The 17,147-nt window shown below is 41.3% G+C and overlaps 1 protein-coding gene and 1 non-coding gene across 6 annotated transcripts in view; both read right to left on the reverse strand.

The window, feature by feature from the left end:
• Positions 1-17,147, reverse strand: part of ZNF106 (zinc finger protein 106) — an 80,389-nt gene that overhangs the window by 6,951 nt on the left and 56,291 nt on the right. For all 5 annotated transcript variants that reach the window (XM_031002224.3, XM_019010618.4, XM_019010617.4 and 2 more), the window contains 7 exons: positions 15,598-15,732; positions 8,252-8,368; positions 5,070-5,261; positions 4,234-4,296; positions 2,736-2,855; positions 2,166-2,237; positions 1,310-1,381 (listed from right to left, as the gene is read on the reverse strand). In XM_031002224.3, coding sequence (XP_030858084.1) covers positions 1,310-1,381; positions 2,166-2,237; positions 2,736-2,855; positions 4,234-4,296; positions 5,070-5,261; positions 8,252-8,368; positions 15,598-15,732 — 771 coding nt within the window. The remainder of the gene's footprint in view (positions 1-1,309; positions 1,382-2,165; positions 2,238-2,735; positions 2,856-4,233; positions 4,297-5,069; positions 5,262-8,251; positions 8,369-15,597; positions 15,733-17,147) is intronic.
• LOC115930993 (U6 spliceosomal RNA) lies at positions 7,825-7,931 on the reverse strand. The gene has a single exon (XR_004067568.1). It is a non-coding gene; the product is annotated as a U6 spliceosomal RNA (small nuclear RNA).

Here is a 17,147-nt window from a genome sequence, read left to right on the forward strand (position 1 = left end):
CCTGGCCAACATGGTGAAACCCTGTCTCTACTAAAAATACAAAAATTAGCCGGGTGTGGTGGCGGGCGCCTGTGTTCCCAGCTACTAGGGAGGCTGAGGCAGGAGAATCGCTTGAACCCCGGAGGCAGAGGTTGCAGTGAGCCGAGACTGCGCCATTGCACTCCAGCTTGGGCAACAGAGTGAGATTCTGTCTCAAAAAACAAAACAAAACAAAACAAAAAAAGTAATGCGAAGTTAAGTTTTTCCTCTGTCAGTACTACTCCATCCTTCTCTCTATAAAGCCAGAGGTATCTTCCCCATTTCTCTCTACAGATTAACTCTATTTGTGTACTCTGGATCCTGTCGTTCAGTAGTGCCTCCTTATCCATGGTTTCACTTTCTGAGGTTTTAGTTACCTGTGGTTAACTGATCTTCAAAAATATTAATTGGAAAATTCCCAAAATAAACAATTCTTGAGTTTTAAATTGCACATTATTCTGAGCAGTGTGATGAAATCTCCTGCCATCCCACTCCATCTCGCCCAGATGTGAACTGTCCCTCTGTCCAACATATCAACATTATATTCGCTACCGCCTGTTAGTCACTTAGCCCTCTTGATTATTACATCAAAAAACATAGACCATATCCCCCTTGGATAAAGAGGAACTGTACTAGATTCTGCTTGCCTTCACTGAGAAAATTAAAAAGCAAAGATAGTAATATGTAAAGAGCTAAAAAGTCACTAAGCTGTGGGCAAGCGTAAAGTCGAATTTTAAAATGGAGAGTGTCAAGTTCACGCCATCAATGCTGAAAAGGATCTTAGGGTTTTAGGGAAAAGCTACCATTGTTAGAACTGACGAAAAAAAAATTAAGGCTTTTAAGAAACAGTGTGAAAATTTTAAGGGTTAATCATCAGTCCTAACCCCAAAATAAAAACCACACAATTCAGCCTGATGAACTAAGGTTTAGAACTTACAAGAACTTAAATTTTTTTTATTTGCCTATTCCTCAAAAACCAATGAGGACACAAACCAAACCATTAACACTAGTCATCTCTGATGAGCGGGAGTAGAGGGGGCAGTGCCATTACCAAAATAAGCACTTCCACTTTTTATTTCATATATTTCTGTACTGCTGTTTTCTAAGCATGTATTGATTTTATAATAAAACAAAACCACCACCGAGGAGACAACCTGTGATCTACAGTGTAAGGCATAAAGTAGATGCTAAAATATAAAAATGCTACACTGATGATAATGAAGATCTATCAATTAGCCTAGGGTGAAGCAACCTCTAGAAGTCCAGTGACAGGAAGAGTTTCACTCCTTACCCAACAGCGGTAATTCTGCATCAGATTAAGCCTCACGGCCTGAATACTGCCATCATAACAGCCAGTGTAAATCTGGAGAAAGAGAGGTTTATAATATCAGACCAAAATACATACAAACTACAAAACACCCTCAAAACAAGAGTCACAAGCTCCTTGCAGCAGCTACAAGAAAACAAACACCTAAATCAAAACCAGCTCCAGAGTAGGAGAATGGGAAAGTATTTTCCAGATCTTCTAGTCTAGGTATTTTGCAGCTGTGCTCCTTAGAAAGCCACTTGGGACCAGGGCAGAGAGGAGTGGCAGGGCTCAGAGGCACCCACTTGTCCTTTATACTTTAACTGGGGTAGCCCTGGTTTCTATCGGGTGCTCTATGTTAGGCACCTGTATTTCCCTGGAAAAGAAAGGATTCTACTACTCAGAGTCTGAAAAACATCCATTCTGGTTCAACTCCATAACTTAAAAATAAAATAAACAAGGCTTAGCAGGGTTACGTGAGTTGGTTTCTACTTTTAGATCTGCTGTAACCATGCCACACTGGCCAAATCTCCTGACTCCATTCCAGTGTTCCATTCAGATCATGTCTCTGGAAAAGGCACCACTCAATTTTTTGAAGCATCTTAAATTTACCTTCTATTAAACTGTAGTTGACACTACCATTTTTATTGTAATAATTTTGGCTATTAATAGACAATGGAATATTCAACACTGTCCCCTGGTTACTTCCCTATTATGCCAAGAGATGGGAAGGTACTTAACAATGAGGCATATCAGAAGCAGATGTCACTTTTGGAAGTGACAAGAATTTTTTAGCAAACACATTCAAAAGCAAATATCTTACATGACAAATAACACTCACCATGCTTTTATGGATGGTCATACACATAATCATGTCTTTGTGTCCTCCATAAACTTGTAATCGATCATGAGACTTAGGCAGGAAAAAAAAAAGAGAATTGAAGTTATTTATACCTTGCGTTTAATAAGTACAGTCCCTAAAGGCCTTTGGCAGGTTTAAAACCACACCTGAGGCGCCAAGTGGAAGCACTAGTAGCATTCTAACAGAAATATAATCTAATGGCAATTTTTCTTTTACATTCTACTACTCAAGGAGGGAGCTGGTAATTAGAAGTAATAAAATCAATTTTGTTAGAATCAGAGTTTCAAACTTGAAACTGCACACAAAGAGAACTAGACAGGTTTTAAGAGACTGGAGTTGCTCTCCAGAAATTAAGTTTTGACACCCATGACCCAGATCAAGTATCTTAGAGCAGTTTCTGAACACTGCAGTCCACAGGCTTATCTAGAATGCTTGTGAAAATACAGATTCCTAGGTTCCATCCCACCTTACTGTATCAGAAATCAACACTAAACCCAAATAGACAATCTCCCCAAATCATTCAAGCAAAATACTGAATCTAAATTCTACCTGTAATTCATAGACACGAACAAATTTATCCAGGCAAGCAGTCACCATCACTTTTCCTAGGATATTCACCACAGTCACTGCATGATTGTGACCTTTATAGATCCGCACGAGCTCACCAGTCTATGTCAGAAGAGAAGTAAGAGTCACCAGACTGACTTTCGAGACTCCTTCCTGGTTATAATTCTATAATTCTAAGAGGCATAATTCTGAGGATACTGTACACATATAATTAATACAATTAATTGTATTAACTGTACAAATACAGTTAATACAACTGTATTAACTTTAATAGCAGAAGTATCCCACAATCATTTATTACATATACAAAATATATGGATTGTATCCTGATGGAAAGACTCTAATATTAGTCATGGAAAGAAAGTGGCCAAAACTCTATCTGTATTTATAGCTTTCCAAGTACTTTTACCTTTTTCATTTCACTGGATCTAGACCACAAGTCTATCAGTTGGGAATTATTCTGAGGTTATGAACCAGGAACTGAGCTTCAAAAAGCTGCCTCTATGACCTGAGAATAGTCTCTCAGCTGTTTCTGTTGTTCATTTTTTTAAGAGATGGGGTCTCACAGGCCGGGCGCAGTGGCTCACACCTATAATTCCAAAACTTTAGGAGGCCGAGGTGGGCATATCACTTGAGCTCAGGAGTTCAAGACCAGCCTGGGCAACATGGCAAGACCCCGTCTCTACAAAAAATATAAAAAAATTAGCCAGGCATGGAGGCTAATGCCATTAGTCCCAGCTACTTGGGGGGCTGAGGTGGGAGGATCCCTTGAGCCTAGGAGGTTGAGGCTGCAGTGAGTCAACATCGCACTACTGCACTCCAGCCTGGGTGACAAAGTGAGACCCCTATCTCAAAAAAAAAAAGAAAGAAAGAAAGAAATGGGGTCTCACTTGGTCACCCAGGGTGGAGTGCAGTGGTGCAATCATAGCTCACTGCAGCCTTGAACTCCTGGGCCCAAATAATCCTCCCACCTCAGCCTCCTGAGTAGCTGGAATTACAGGACGCACTGCCATGCCCAGCTAATTAAAAAAAAATTTTTTTTTTAAGAGATGGGGCCACTATTTTGCCTAGGCTGGTCTCAAACTCCTGGCCTCAAGTGATCTTCCTACCTCAGCCTTCTGAGTAGCTGGCATTACAGGTGACAGCCATTGGGCCCAGCTCTCAGCTGTTTTTACTAGTTCTATTTTAACCACATATCATATCCACTTTCTGGAAGCCTCAGCTGCTCAGTTTATTTCAAGTTTAAATGAGGCATTCAAACTAAACCTTACATAAAGCCTGTCTGTCCACCATTAAAAACTTTGATGAGGTAGAATTTCTAAGTTACACAATATTATCCAAGAGCATATGCATAGGGATGATTACGAATCCCTTCAGTGGATAAAGTGCTTAATTTAAATTGCAAGAGGTTTAAGAAAACCATCAAGCTTTAACCATTATTTTATTCACAGTTTCTTTACACAACACCAACACAGCTTACGTGAATGTTGTGGGCATGGACTGACTGATCACTGGAGCCACTGAACACGAGATCATTCACCACCTTAAAGAAAAAATTAAACAAGTCAGATTCTGTATATGGTTCTTAATTTTCTCTATAACTTGTAATACACATTGGCAAATTCTAATTTCCATCCTATTTTGAGATGAGCACGATGAACTAGGTATAAAAGTTTCTCAGATGAATTTTCTCAGCTGAAACGTACACCCCCCTACCAAGCATGCTAATGAACTGACAATGTATTATTAGGTTTGTTACCTTTCCAGAATGATTATGAAGCAGCCTAGAAGGGCATTCGAGTATACCCACACTATAACAAAATACACTCATTGTTTCTCAAATGAAAGTGCATCACTGGGTGATGTTGGTGTAAAGAAAAGGTTTGCAATCTCCTTGCTCTTTCCAAGGTGGTGTTTCTAAATGATGCATGAGACAACACAGGAAATGCCATTTAAAACCCTTCTTTGTTTTGTTTTGCTTTGCTTGAGTCAAGGTCTCACTCTGTTGCCCATGCTAGAGTACAGTGGCACAATCATGGCTCACAGCAGCCTCGATCTTTGGTGCTCAAGTGATTCTCCCACCTCAGCCTCATAAGTAGTACAGGTGCACACCACAACATCCCACTGATTTTTGTATTTTTTTGTAGAGATGGAGTTTTGCCATGTTGCCCTGGCTGGTCTCGAACTTCTGAGCTCAAGCGATCCCACTGCCTCACCCTCCCAAAGTGCTGGGACTACAGACGTGAGCCACCCTGCCTGGCCTCAAAACCCTTCTATTTGTGCCAGACAATTCCTATTCTCTTGCACTGTACTTGCCTTCATGCAAAGAATGGTTTTGCTATGGCCCTCCAGAGTTCTGAGGAGCAGTCCATTCCGGGCATCGCGTACACTAATTGTGCAGTCATAAGACCCCACGACCAGCAGTTTTCGGGCACCTTCCTGAGCTGTAGCAAGACAGCTGACTGCCCGAGGGCCATGGCATTCAAAGATCTCAAGTCGTTTGTTGTTCTGGAAAATAAGCCAAGATTACAGCTAAGAACAACTTAGCTGGAAAACTTCAACTAACCAACATCATTACCTTGGTACAAACTCATTTCTGTCACCTGTACTCAAATTTTCATACCCACTCTGCAGCCTTAATTTATCCATCTCTGCTATTTCCCACTCCAACCCTTTTTACTGAACCTCCCCCATCCCCTGATCTGAGGAGGGCAAACGCTTACATTATAAACTCATTTATAACTTCAACCCACACCATCTCTATCCTAATTAGAAACTGGTTCTCTTTTTATGCTTTCTTTCACCACCTGTAATTTAATAATAATGAAGGGTGAACCTTTTTTTTCAAACTCTAGTGCATATTCCCTCACACGGACCCAGGAACTATTTCTGTCATCCAAAATTTAGGCAATCTATGTGTCATGCTGTTTCCAAAAATCTCTATTTAGAATTACCTTCCTAGGTAATTTCAGTAAGTCTCAAATTCTCCACTTTTTTTTTTTTTGAGACGGAGTCTCGCTCTGTCGCCCAGGCTGGAGTGCAATGGCGCCATCTCAGCTCACTCCAACCTCCGCTTCCTGGGTTCAAGTGATTCTCCTGCCGCAGCCTCCTGCGTGGCTGGGATTACAGGCGCCCGCCACCACACCTGGCTAATTTTTGTATTTTTGTACAGACAGGGTTTCACCATGTTGGCCAGGATGGTCTTGAACTCCTAACCTCAGGTGATCTGCCCGCCTCAGCCTCCCATTACAGGCGTGAGCCACCACACCTGGCCTAAATTCTCCACCTTACTATGATGTTCTTCTGGCACCTGGTTCCATGTCATCTCTCACAACATCATTTAGTAGACTGTAGAAGCCTAATTATATCAGAGTGGCAGGGTCACATCCTGAATCCCAAAACATTCTTTTATCTCAGATTTTAGACTTCTTTCCTTCATCCCCCAGCCAACCCTGTTCATTAAGCCTCCCACTTCCACAAAAGTTCTTTAGGTGCATGCCTGGAGTAAGGCTCCTAAAGCTAAGCAGAAAATGACAGCTGGGAGCCTACATTGCTGAGCAATGATTTCAACAGTCTTGAAGTGCTAGGGAGACAGACTGAATGGAGGTCAGGACCCAAAGGTGGACCGGCCCTGGTAAACAGTCCTGGCTCTCTGTTGTGACTCCAGAAGCACTACATTCTAAGAGTATGGGCAACCTAGGAAAAAGCCCAGCCCTCATCTTCAAAATTCACATCTATGCAGAGATTCTCAAATGTCTGTCTCTAGGACCATCTTCTCCAGGGCTTTTCAATCCTTTAAAGAACTTTTCCATTTGAATTTCTTGTCATCATCTCATCATTTTGCCTCAAGATTGTCTTGCTCCTTACTTCTATCTACTACTTAAAAAAAAAAAAAAAGAGAGAGAGACAGGGTCTCACTCTGTCAGCCAGTCTTGAGTACAGTGGTGTGATTATAGCTCACTGCAGCCTCGAAGTCCTGGCCCCAAGCAATCCACCTGCCTCAGCTTCCTGAGTAGCTGGGACTCCAGGCATGTGCCACCATACTTAGCTTTTTTTTTTTTTTTTTTTTTGAGAAACAGAGGTCTTGCTTTGTTGCCCAGGCTGGTCTCGAACTTCTGGGCTCAAGCAATCCTCCTACCTTAGTCTCCCAAAGTGCTGGGATTATAGGCATGAGCCACCATACCCAGCCACTTCTGTCTACTTCTGATAATCTCACGAAAGAGAAGATAATTAGGCAATTATCATGTTTTAGCCTTTAAAATATTTTAAATTTACTTTCCTCTCCATTTCTATCGCCCTAATCCAATTTAATCAGACTTAGAACTTGTCTGCATCTAAAATGCAAAAATCTTCACTAATTGCCCTTCCGTGATGTATCATATCGAACAGACCAAATCACTTGGCACTTGATTATATACATGCAAAATTCTTCTCACTTGATCTTAAGTTTCCTGTAGGCAGAAACCATGACATATTTCAATGCACACCTTCTGTTAGTTCCAGCTAGCATGCAGCCTATGAATGACACTGTAATAGTACCATTCCAACATATGGTTACAAGATGACCAGAGGATATGGTGCCACAACTAATTAGCAATCAAACCTATCAATTCTACCTCTTAGATTATATATTCCTCCATTCCCTTCTCTTCATCCTGTTTAACCTTTTTCGTGTCAGCTTCCATTACAAAAGCTCCTAAATGGTCTCCCTGCCTTTGCTAATACCAATCTTTCCCAATCTTATCAACTCCAGTGACTTTTTCTAAAATATAATGGGATCATGTCTCTCATACTTTACAGCCTGTAAGATGAAGTCCAACTACCTTAACAAAGCACACAGGGCCATCAAAAACTAAACCTTATCCTGGGGCCTAGCACATAACAGATGCTCAATAAAGGCTAGGTCAACAAATGAATTTATCTCTGGGTTAGGAAAGAATGAAGCCATATGGGCATTACAGCAAACCTCTTAGTTCACCTCACAGATGGGCCGCCCTCATGAAACCCTAAACCAGTGCCAAACCACACCAATGTCATACTCAACGGAATTTAATTTTTCTTCATTTTTTTTTTAAATATGCAATGCTTCGTGAATTTGCGTGTCATCCTTGTGCAGGGACCATGCTAATCTTCTCTGTATCATTCCAATTTTAGTGTATGTGCTGTCAAAGTGAGCACTTAAGTTCATTTTTTATGATGTCATTCTTAAATTGAGACAGACTAGTTTAATCCATGACTCATTATTTGGCCCCAAATCTTCAGACTTGGTTTAATTTAGTGGAGTTACATTTTGGTCCTGGAACATTTGAGTAGAAGCAGAGAGAATGGAGGATCTTGTTTCACTTACATCAGAAGATAACTGTGTTTGAGTAGAGGCTAATTCTGCTGCTTCCTCACAGAAGAAAACAGGAAAATCCCCGCCTGCTACTTCTTCCCACACATGCTCACACTATTTTCAAGTGCATGGGAAGTAAGCCTTTTCTCCTCCAACCACTAACCTTTATGTTGAAGGTGACCACAGTGCCATTTGCCAGTCCCGCATAGAGGATTCGCCATCTACTGTGGAGGCAGAGGACCCGGTCTTCCAGCTGTAACTGCTCCACACACTCTCGGCTCTGATAAAAGCACACAACCTTTAATCAGCAGAGGGTACTGGCAAATGAGATGTCAAAAACAATTCCTCCAGAAAGCAGCTTTAAAATGACTCTTATGCGGAAGAAAGTGTGACATCCTCTATTTTGTAGGGGACTATCTTAGATCTGTTTCTCCTTTGAAATATGAGGCCTAAGACTTCCAAGCTGTAGGTAATATGAAAAATAAACATAAATTCTAGTAATGTTACCCATGTTTCTAACTTAGAATGTAGAAATTCTTCAAAGGGTACTATGAGTTGGGTCTTAGCCTCTTAAATTAAGAGGCCAAATATAAAAGACAAAGCTCTATTTTGACATCTAAAGAGGAAAATCAGGATTATAGTTACATATTTGATAAATGCACTAATCAAATATGTGGTTTTCCGCAAATGATTCTCTATTTCAATAGCTCCCAAACGTCTCCTTCAAACTGGTGCCAGGTTAGCTGGGCTAAATTACTCAAGAGGCTTTTAAAATACATAGAACCCAAGCTCCAACCCCATCCCTGAGACTCTTAATTCGGTGGACTCTAGAATCTATGTTTTAAAAAATTTCCCTAGTAATTCAGATGCACATGCAGATTTAATACCCACTGTTTGATCTGACCTTCAAAAAACGATTTCTTTTTGAGACGGAGTCCTGTTCTGTTGCCCAGGCTGGAGTGCAGTGGCACGATCTCAGCTCACTGCAAGCTCCACCTCCCGGGTTCACACCATTCTCCTGCCTCAGCCTCCCGAGTAGCTGGGACTACAGGCGCCCGCCACCACGCCCAGCTAATTTTTTGTATTTTTTAGTAGAGATGGGGTTTCATCGTATTAGCCAGGATGGTCTCAATCTCCTGACCTCGTGATCTGCCCGCCTCGGCCTCCCTTACATGCATGAGCCACTGTGCCCGGCCAGAAGACGATTTCTACCAATTTCCTCCAACTAGATTGTACTAGCAAATCTCTTTATCTAGAACCAAGAATTGGGACAGGACATAGTAAATTCAAAATTTGTTGTTGAGGCCAGATGCAGTGGCTCATGCCTGTAATCCTACACTTTGGGAGGCCGAGGCGGGTGAATCACGAGGTCAGGAGATTGAGACCATCCTGGCTAACACGGTGAAACCCTGTTTCTACTAAAACTACAAAAATTAGCTGGGCATGGTGCATGCTTGTAGTCCCAGCTACTTGGGAGGCTGAGGCAGGAGAATTGCTTGAACCAGGGAGGTGGAGGTTGCAGTGAGCAGAGATCATGTCGCCACACTCCAGCCTGGGCGACACAGCAAGACCCCGTCTCAATTAAAAAAAAAAAAAAATTTGTTGTTGAATGATACTGAAGACCCAGGTGTAGCTTTTTAAGTGGGCTTGGCTGTAGATATTAAAATCAAGATGGTTACAATTGGGTAGGATGAGAAAAACTGTGGCTTGTCAAATCTATTGATCTCCTCTCCCAACCTTCTTTCATACCTAAAAGAGTCAGTCACTTAAATTATTCAATTTCTCCCCTGAAAAAATTACAAACATAAGTGCCATATATGAAATTGTAAGATACAGCAAACGACAGTAAATATGCCTAAATATTAAGATTCATGTTGCTTCCGGTTAATCCTATGAGATCTTTTGTAACTTTATAGGGGAAATTGAACATTACATAGCAATAAAAAAAGAACAAACTATTGGCACATGTACCAATACAGATGAATTTTCAAACATTATGGTGAGCTAAAGCTAGACATAAAAGAATACATGTGGTATAGTTATACTGATATGACAGCCAAGCACAGAGCAAAGTAATCTATGACAGTAGTCAAAATAGTGATTACCTTTAGAAGGTTATGCCCAGGGAGGCATTTGAGAGAAGCTTCACGGCTATGAAATGGTCTATGTTTTGATCTTTGTGGTAGTTATACAAACATATATCTGCAGAAAAATCCCTCAAGCTGTATACTTAAAATCTGTGTGCTTTACTGTATGAAGTTATGTCTCACTGTCAAAAAACGGTTACAAAATATTTTTCACTAGTGTACGGTCCTGCTATGCCAAAGACTACACGTTAGAACCCTTAATACTGAAAAGCCTTTTAAAAGAGTTTCTGCTAATATTGTGAGTAAAAATGGTATTCCTTGTACTTTGGTTTTAATTTGCATTTATTTGCAAGATTGTATTTATTTCAGTTATTTGTATTTCTTTTTAAGAGACTTGCTTGTTTTTTGTCAATGTATGTTTAGGGATTTATTTATGTATTTGTTTTCTGAAAGACAAGGTCTCGCTCTGCCTCCTGGCTAGAGTGCAGTGACGTGATTACTGCTCACTGCAGCCTTGACCTCCGAGGCTCAAGGAATCCTCCCACCTCAGCCTCCCAAGTAGCTGGAACTACAGGCGTGGGCCATCGCGCATGCCTAGTTAATTTTTAAATTTTTTTTGGAGAGATGAGGTCTCGCCATGTTGCCTAGGCTGTTCTTGAACTCCTGGGCTCGAGCGATCCTCCCAACTTGGCCTCCTAAAGTGTTAAGATTACAGGCATGAACCACTGCACCTGGCTATAGGAATTTAAAGGTGTAAGCCCCTTACAACTTATACCAAACCTATGTTTGTCCTATCTTAAGTTACAGCTTTTCCCCCTGGTTTTATGTAAGACTATTTATTGCCAAAATATGCTTACAATTTTTTTTTACAAGTTTGTATAATTTTTTACAGGTTTGTACAAGTTGCCTAGCTAGGCTTGAACTCCTGGCCTCAAATGATCCTCCCACCTCAACATCCCAAAGCACTAGAATTACAGGCATGAGCCACTGTGCCCAGCCTCTTTTTCTAGTTTCTTGGATTTTAAATCTTTCTTCTTTTCTAATAGAAGCAATTAAAACTACGAGTTTCCCTTTTAGCAGTGCTTTAGCTGCATCCTACAAATGATACGTTGCATTTTCATTTAGTTAGGTATTTTCTAATTTCCCTTGTGATTCCTTCTTTGAACCACAATAATTTAGAAGTATCTTATTTTCATCTCCCTATATTTGGGGATTTCTTAGATTTCTGTTACTGCTTTCTAATAAATGTCATTGTGGTTAGAGAACATACTCTGTATGATTTTGGTGCTTTTAAATTGATTGAAATTTATTTAATAGCCCAGCATGTGGTCCTGGTGAATGTTCTATGTGCACATTCTTGAAAAAAATGTGTGTTCTGCAATTTTGAGTGGAATGTCCTATAAATGTTCATTGGATCTTGATCGTTAATGATGTTGTACGGTTCTTTTTTTTTTTTTTTCTTGAAATGAAGTTTTTCTCTGTTGCCCAGGCTGGAGTACAGTGGCGCAATCTCAGCTCACTGCAACCTCCACCTCCCAGGTTCAAGTGATTCTCCTGCCTCAGCTTCCTGAGTAGCTGGGATTACAGGCACGTACCACCAGGCCCAGCTAATTTTTTTGTATTTTTATTTTTATTTATTTTTCGAGACGGAGTTTACTTATTTTTTTAGACGCACCACACCCAGTTAATTTTTGTATTTTTAGTAGAGATGGGTTTCACCACGTTGGTCAGGCTGGTCTCAAACTCCTGACCTCAGGTGATATGCCCACCTTGGCCTCCCAAAGTGCTGGGATTACAGGCATTAAGCCACCACAGCCAGCCTAATTTTTTTGTATTTTTAGTAGAGATGCGGTTTCGCCATGTTGGCTAGGCTGGTCTTGAACTCCTGACCTCAAGTGATCCACCCGCCTCAGCCTCCCAAAGTGCTGGGATTACAGGCATGAGCCACCACACCCAGCCAGTGTTGTACAGCTCTTGTATATCCTTCATGGTTTTTTATTTAGTAGTCTATCAATTATTGAGAAAAGGTTGTTAATGTCCCCCACTATAATTGTGAATTTGTCTACTTCTCCTTTCAGTTCTATCAGTTATTGTTTCACGTATTTTAGAGCTCTGTTATTAGGTACCTGTACTTACAATTGTTACATCTTTCGGGTGTGCTGACTCATCATTATGGGATATCCTCCTTTCTCCAGTAGTATTCCTTGTCTTTTTCATTTTTTAAAGGGACAGCGTCTCACTCTGTCACCCAGGCTGGAGTGCAGTGGCACTGTCATAGCTCACTATAACCTCAAATTCCTCAGCTCAAATGATCCTCCCACCTCAGCCTCCCAAGTAGCTAGGACTACAGGTACATATAACCATGCTTGCCTCATTTTTTTATTTTTTGTGGAGACGGGATCTCATTATGTTACTGAGGCTGGTCTGGAACTTATAGTCTCAAGTGATCCTCCCACCTCAGCCTCCCAAAGTGGGATACAGGCATGAGCCGCAGTGCCCAGTCACGTGTTGCAAAGTCTGCTTGCTCAATATTAACATAACCACTCCAGCTCTGTTACTATTTGCATAGTATATCTTCTTCCATTCTTATTCTTTTACTTTCAACCTATTTTGTCTTTACATTTAAAGTATGTCTCTTTGCCTGGGCATGGTGGTGCATGCCTGTAATCCCAGCACTGTGGGAGACCAAAGCAGGACTGCTTGTGCCCAGGAGCTTTAGAATAGCCTAGGCAACATAGCGAGACCCTATTTCTAAAAAAAAAAAAAAAAAAAATTTTAATTGGCAAACCACAGTGACATGTGCCTGTAATCCCAATTACTCGGGAGGCTGAGGCGGAAGGATCACTTGAGCCCAGGAGTTCGAGGCTGCAATGAGTTATGATCACGCCACTGCACTCTAGCCAGGGTGACAGGCCAAGACCTTGTCTCAAAAATAAAAGTGTATCTCTTGTAGACAACAAAGATTTTGATGTTACTTTTGTATCCAGCCAATTTCTGTCTTTTGATTTTAGTGTCAGTTCACTCACATTTCATATAATTATTAAATATGGGTAAATTTAGGTCTCCAATTTGCTATTTGCTTTCTATTTGTCTAATTTTTATTCCTCTATTTCTCCTTCTACCTTCTCTTGTATTAAGTATATTTTTATTTATTTATTTTTTTTTTTTTGAGGCGGAGTCTCGCTCTTTCGCCCAGGCTGGAGTGCAGTGGCCCTATCTTGTCTCACTGCAAGCTCTGCCTCCCGGGTTCACACCATTCTCCTGCCTCAGCCTCCCGAGTAGCTGGGACTACAGGCGCCTGCCACCACGCCTGGCTAATTTTTTGTATTTTTAGTAGAGACGGGGTTTCACCGTGTTAGCCAGGGTGGTCCCGATCTCCTGACCTCGTGATCTGCCCGCCTCGGCCTCCCAAAGTGCTGGGATTACAGGCGTGAGCCACTGCGCCCAGCCTTAAGTATATTTTTAGCTCACCATTTTAATTCCTCAATTGACTTTCTAAGCTCAATTTCTTTGCATTGTTCTTTTTTTTTTTCTATTTTTTTTGAGACAGAGTCTTGCTCTGTCCCCCAGGCTGGAGTGCAGTGGCATGATCTTGGCTCACTAAAATCTCTGCCTCCTGGGTTCAAGTGATTCTCCAGCCTCAGCCTCCCGAGTAGCTGGGATTACTGGTGTGCGTCACCACACCCAACTAATTTTCGTATTTTTAGTAGAGACAGGGTTTCACCAGGTTGGCCAGGCTGGTCTCAAACTCCTGACCTCATGATCCTCTTTGCATTATTCTTTTAGTAATTACTCTAGGGCAGTATTTCTCAAAGTGCGGTCTCCAAACCATCTGCATCAGTATCACCTAATAACTTATTAGAAATGTAAATTCTTTTTGTTTGTTTTGGTTAATTTTTATGCTTTTTTGAGGCAGGTTCTTGTTCTGTCACCCAGGCTGTAGTGAAGTGACACAAGCACAGCTCACTATAACCTTGAACTCCTGGGCTCAAGCGATCCTCCCACCTCAGCCTCCCAAACAGCTAGGACTATAGGTGTGCGCCACCACACCCAGCTGATTTTTATTTTTTATAGAGACAGGGTCTTGCTATGTTGCCCAGGTTGGTCTTGAGCTCCTGGCCTCAAGCAATCCTCCTGCTCTGGCCTCCCAAAGTGCTGGGATTACAGACATGAACCATAGCACCTCGCCTAGAAATGTAAATTTGTGAGCTTGATCCCAAGCCTACTGGATCAGAAACTCTGGAAAGGGCTGCGTGTGGTGGCTCACACCTGTAATCTCAGCACTTTGGGAGGCCAAGGTGGGAGGACTCCCTGACCTCAGGAGTTCAAAACCAGCCTGAGCAACACGGTGAGACCCTGTCCCTTAAAAAACAAAAAACAAACAAAAAAAACACCTCTGGGAGTGGGGACCAGTAATATGTGTTTTAACAAGCTGTCCAGGTCAGTGTGATGCACACTAAAGTTGTGAGCCAGTGCCTCTAGGGATTACATTTTTAAAATTATAACAAGCTAGTTCAAATTCATACTTATTTCCAGTAAAATATAAGATCCTTGTCCTAGCACAGCTCCATTCCCTCCCCCTTCTTTATGTTCCTGTTATCACATATATTCCACCTATGTTATAAACTTAATGACAGTCATAAATTCTGCTTCACATATCTCCATCTTTTAAAGAAATTAAAAACATATTGTATATAATTTTAAACGTAATTTTCCCATTTCTTTCAGTGCATTTAAGTTTAAAAAACTCTCAGAGGAGATGTCCATTTCTAATTCTGCAGATTTATAAAAAGTTTATACATTTTGCTCTTTTTTTTTTTTTTTTCCCTGGGACGGAGCTTCACTCTCGTTGCCAGGGAACGAGTGCAATGGCACAATCTCGGCTCACTGCAACCTCCACCTCCTGGGTTCAAGCGATTCTCCTGCCTCAGCCTCCCAAGTAGCTGGGATTACAGGCATGCACCACCATGCCTGGCTAATTTTGTATTTTTAGTAGAGACAGGGTTTCTCCATGTTGGTCAGGCTGGTCTCAAACTCCCAACCTCAGGTGAATCCACCCGCCTCTGCCTCCCAAAGTGCTGGGATTACAGGCGTGAGCCACTGCACCCGGCCTATATTTTTCTCTTTATTCTATCTAGGATTAATTTTGACATATGATATGCATAACATTTATGGCAAAGACCAAGGAAGGTATATTATTAATAGTAGGAAGTGAAAAAATACTGGTGGAGAGAGACAGAAAATGCGGTTTATGTCTAAGTCTCACATCTACCTAAGGCTACAACAATGTGCTAAACATTGTTTAGAAGCAAAAAGGAGATGGTGGGTAGAACGATGCGTCTGCCACAGTGTCTCCACTCCACACAGTAAATACAAAGGCGACTCAATATGAACCACTTTGGATTTCTCTGGACCCACCTACCTTAACATTATAGCAGCGGATGGTATGGTCACTGGACCCGGTGTAAAGGGCAGCATTCTTCCCGGAGGTCTGAGTAACCAGGAGGCAGTTAACTTTGGAGGTATGACCCTCAAAGACACCAATACATTTCCGACTCTAAAGTTTAAGCACAGACCAGATTATTACTTATGAGATATAGGAGGATTAGATAATATATTTCCTCAACAAAAAGATGCTAAAACATTCAGTTCACTGCTGTATCCTCGTGTTTAAAACAGCACCTGGTACACAAAAGATGCTCAGTAAATGTATGTTCACCAAGTGCCTAGCAAACAGTCACAGGCAATGAGGTATCTGAAAGTATATGTTAGTTGAGCCATACCAAAAAATACTTATGGCAACACTGTAAGACAGCCAGAATTTTAATTAACGTTTAGGGCAAAGCTTTCTGACATATGAACCAAGGACCTAGCAAATCCAAACTGTAGCTAATTTCCCACAAAAGATGAGCATTTGATAAGCAGTTTGTGAGGATGCACCATGGTATTCAAAAACATGCCAGGTGCTATCACAGGTCTAGTGGTTCTGGTGTTGTTTCTTTTTTTTTTTTTTTTTTTTTTTGACACAGAGTCTCGCTCTGTCGCCCAGGCTGGAGTGCAGTGGCGCGATCTCAGCTCACTGCAAGCTCTGCCTCCTGGGTTCACACCATTCTCCTGCCTCAGCCTCCCGAGTAGCTGGGACTACAGGTGCCCGCCACCACGCCCGGCTAATTTTTTGTATTTTTAGTAGAGATGGGGTTTCACCATGTTAGTCAGGATGGTCTCAATCTCCTGACCTCATGATCTGCCCACCTTGGCCTCCCAAAGTGCTGGGATTACAGGTGTGAGCCACTGTGCCCGGCCACTGGTGGTGTTTCTTATGGGCACATTCCAAATGTTATCTCAGTGCACATATTGAGATCTATTTAGAATGTACATATATACATACACATACATATTTTGATATCCTGTTCCCCTAGATCTTACACTTACACATCCTGGTAGCACTGCTTCCTTTTTTCAGTCATACGTGTTAATCCTCACATCATTAAGCTAAAGGAATCTACATACCTGTTGCCTATACAGTAAACACATTTTCCTGGTCCATCATCTAACTTTTTAATTTTCACTGACTCTAGCAATTTTAAATATTTTCATGGTGTTCATTCAGACATCATGTTCTTCAAATTTCTTAAGCCTTCATTGTTCATAAACATAGTTTATTAACAAATTCAAATTCAAAACTCAAAAGTTCATTCTTTTAAGAGTAATAAGCATTAGATAATACTAAGTGTGAGGCAGTGGAAAAGTGTTGCTCTCCTTAATAACTTGAACTCTGTAATCAATCACTTGTCAGGGAAAATACCTCCTCCAGTACTTCCCCATATTCACTTCATCCCTCCTCTATTATGTAGCTGCTATGCAAGTGACCCCATTACCAACTCCAGCGTTGGGACCTGAACAGTCCAAGACCACTGGTGTAATCCAAACCCCCTTTGCCACAGGCAAAGGTGATCATTCAGGGAATAAAAC

This window comes from Gorilla gorilla, chromosome 16 (genome assembly GCF_029281585.2).
Source record: "Gorilla gorilla gorilla isolate KB3781 chromosome 16, NHGRI_mGorGor1-v2.1_pri, whole genome shotgun sequence".
Taxonomy (NCBI): domain Eukaryota; kingdom Metazoa; phylum Chordata; class Mammalia; order Primates; family Hominidae; genus Gorilla; species Gorilla gorilla.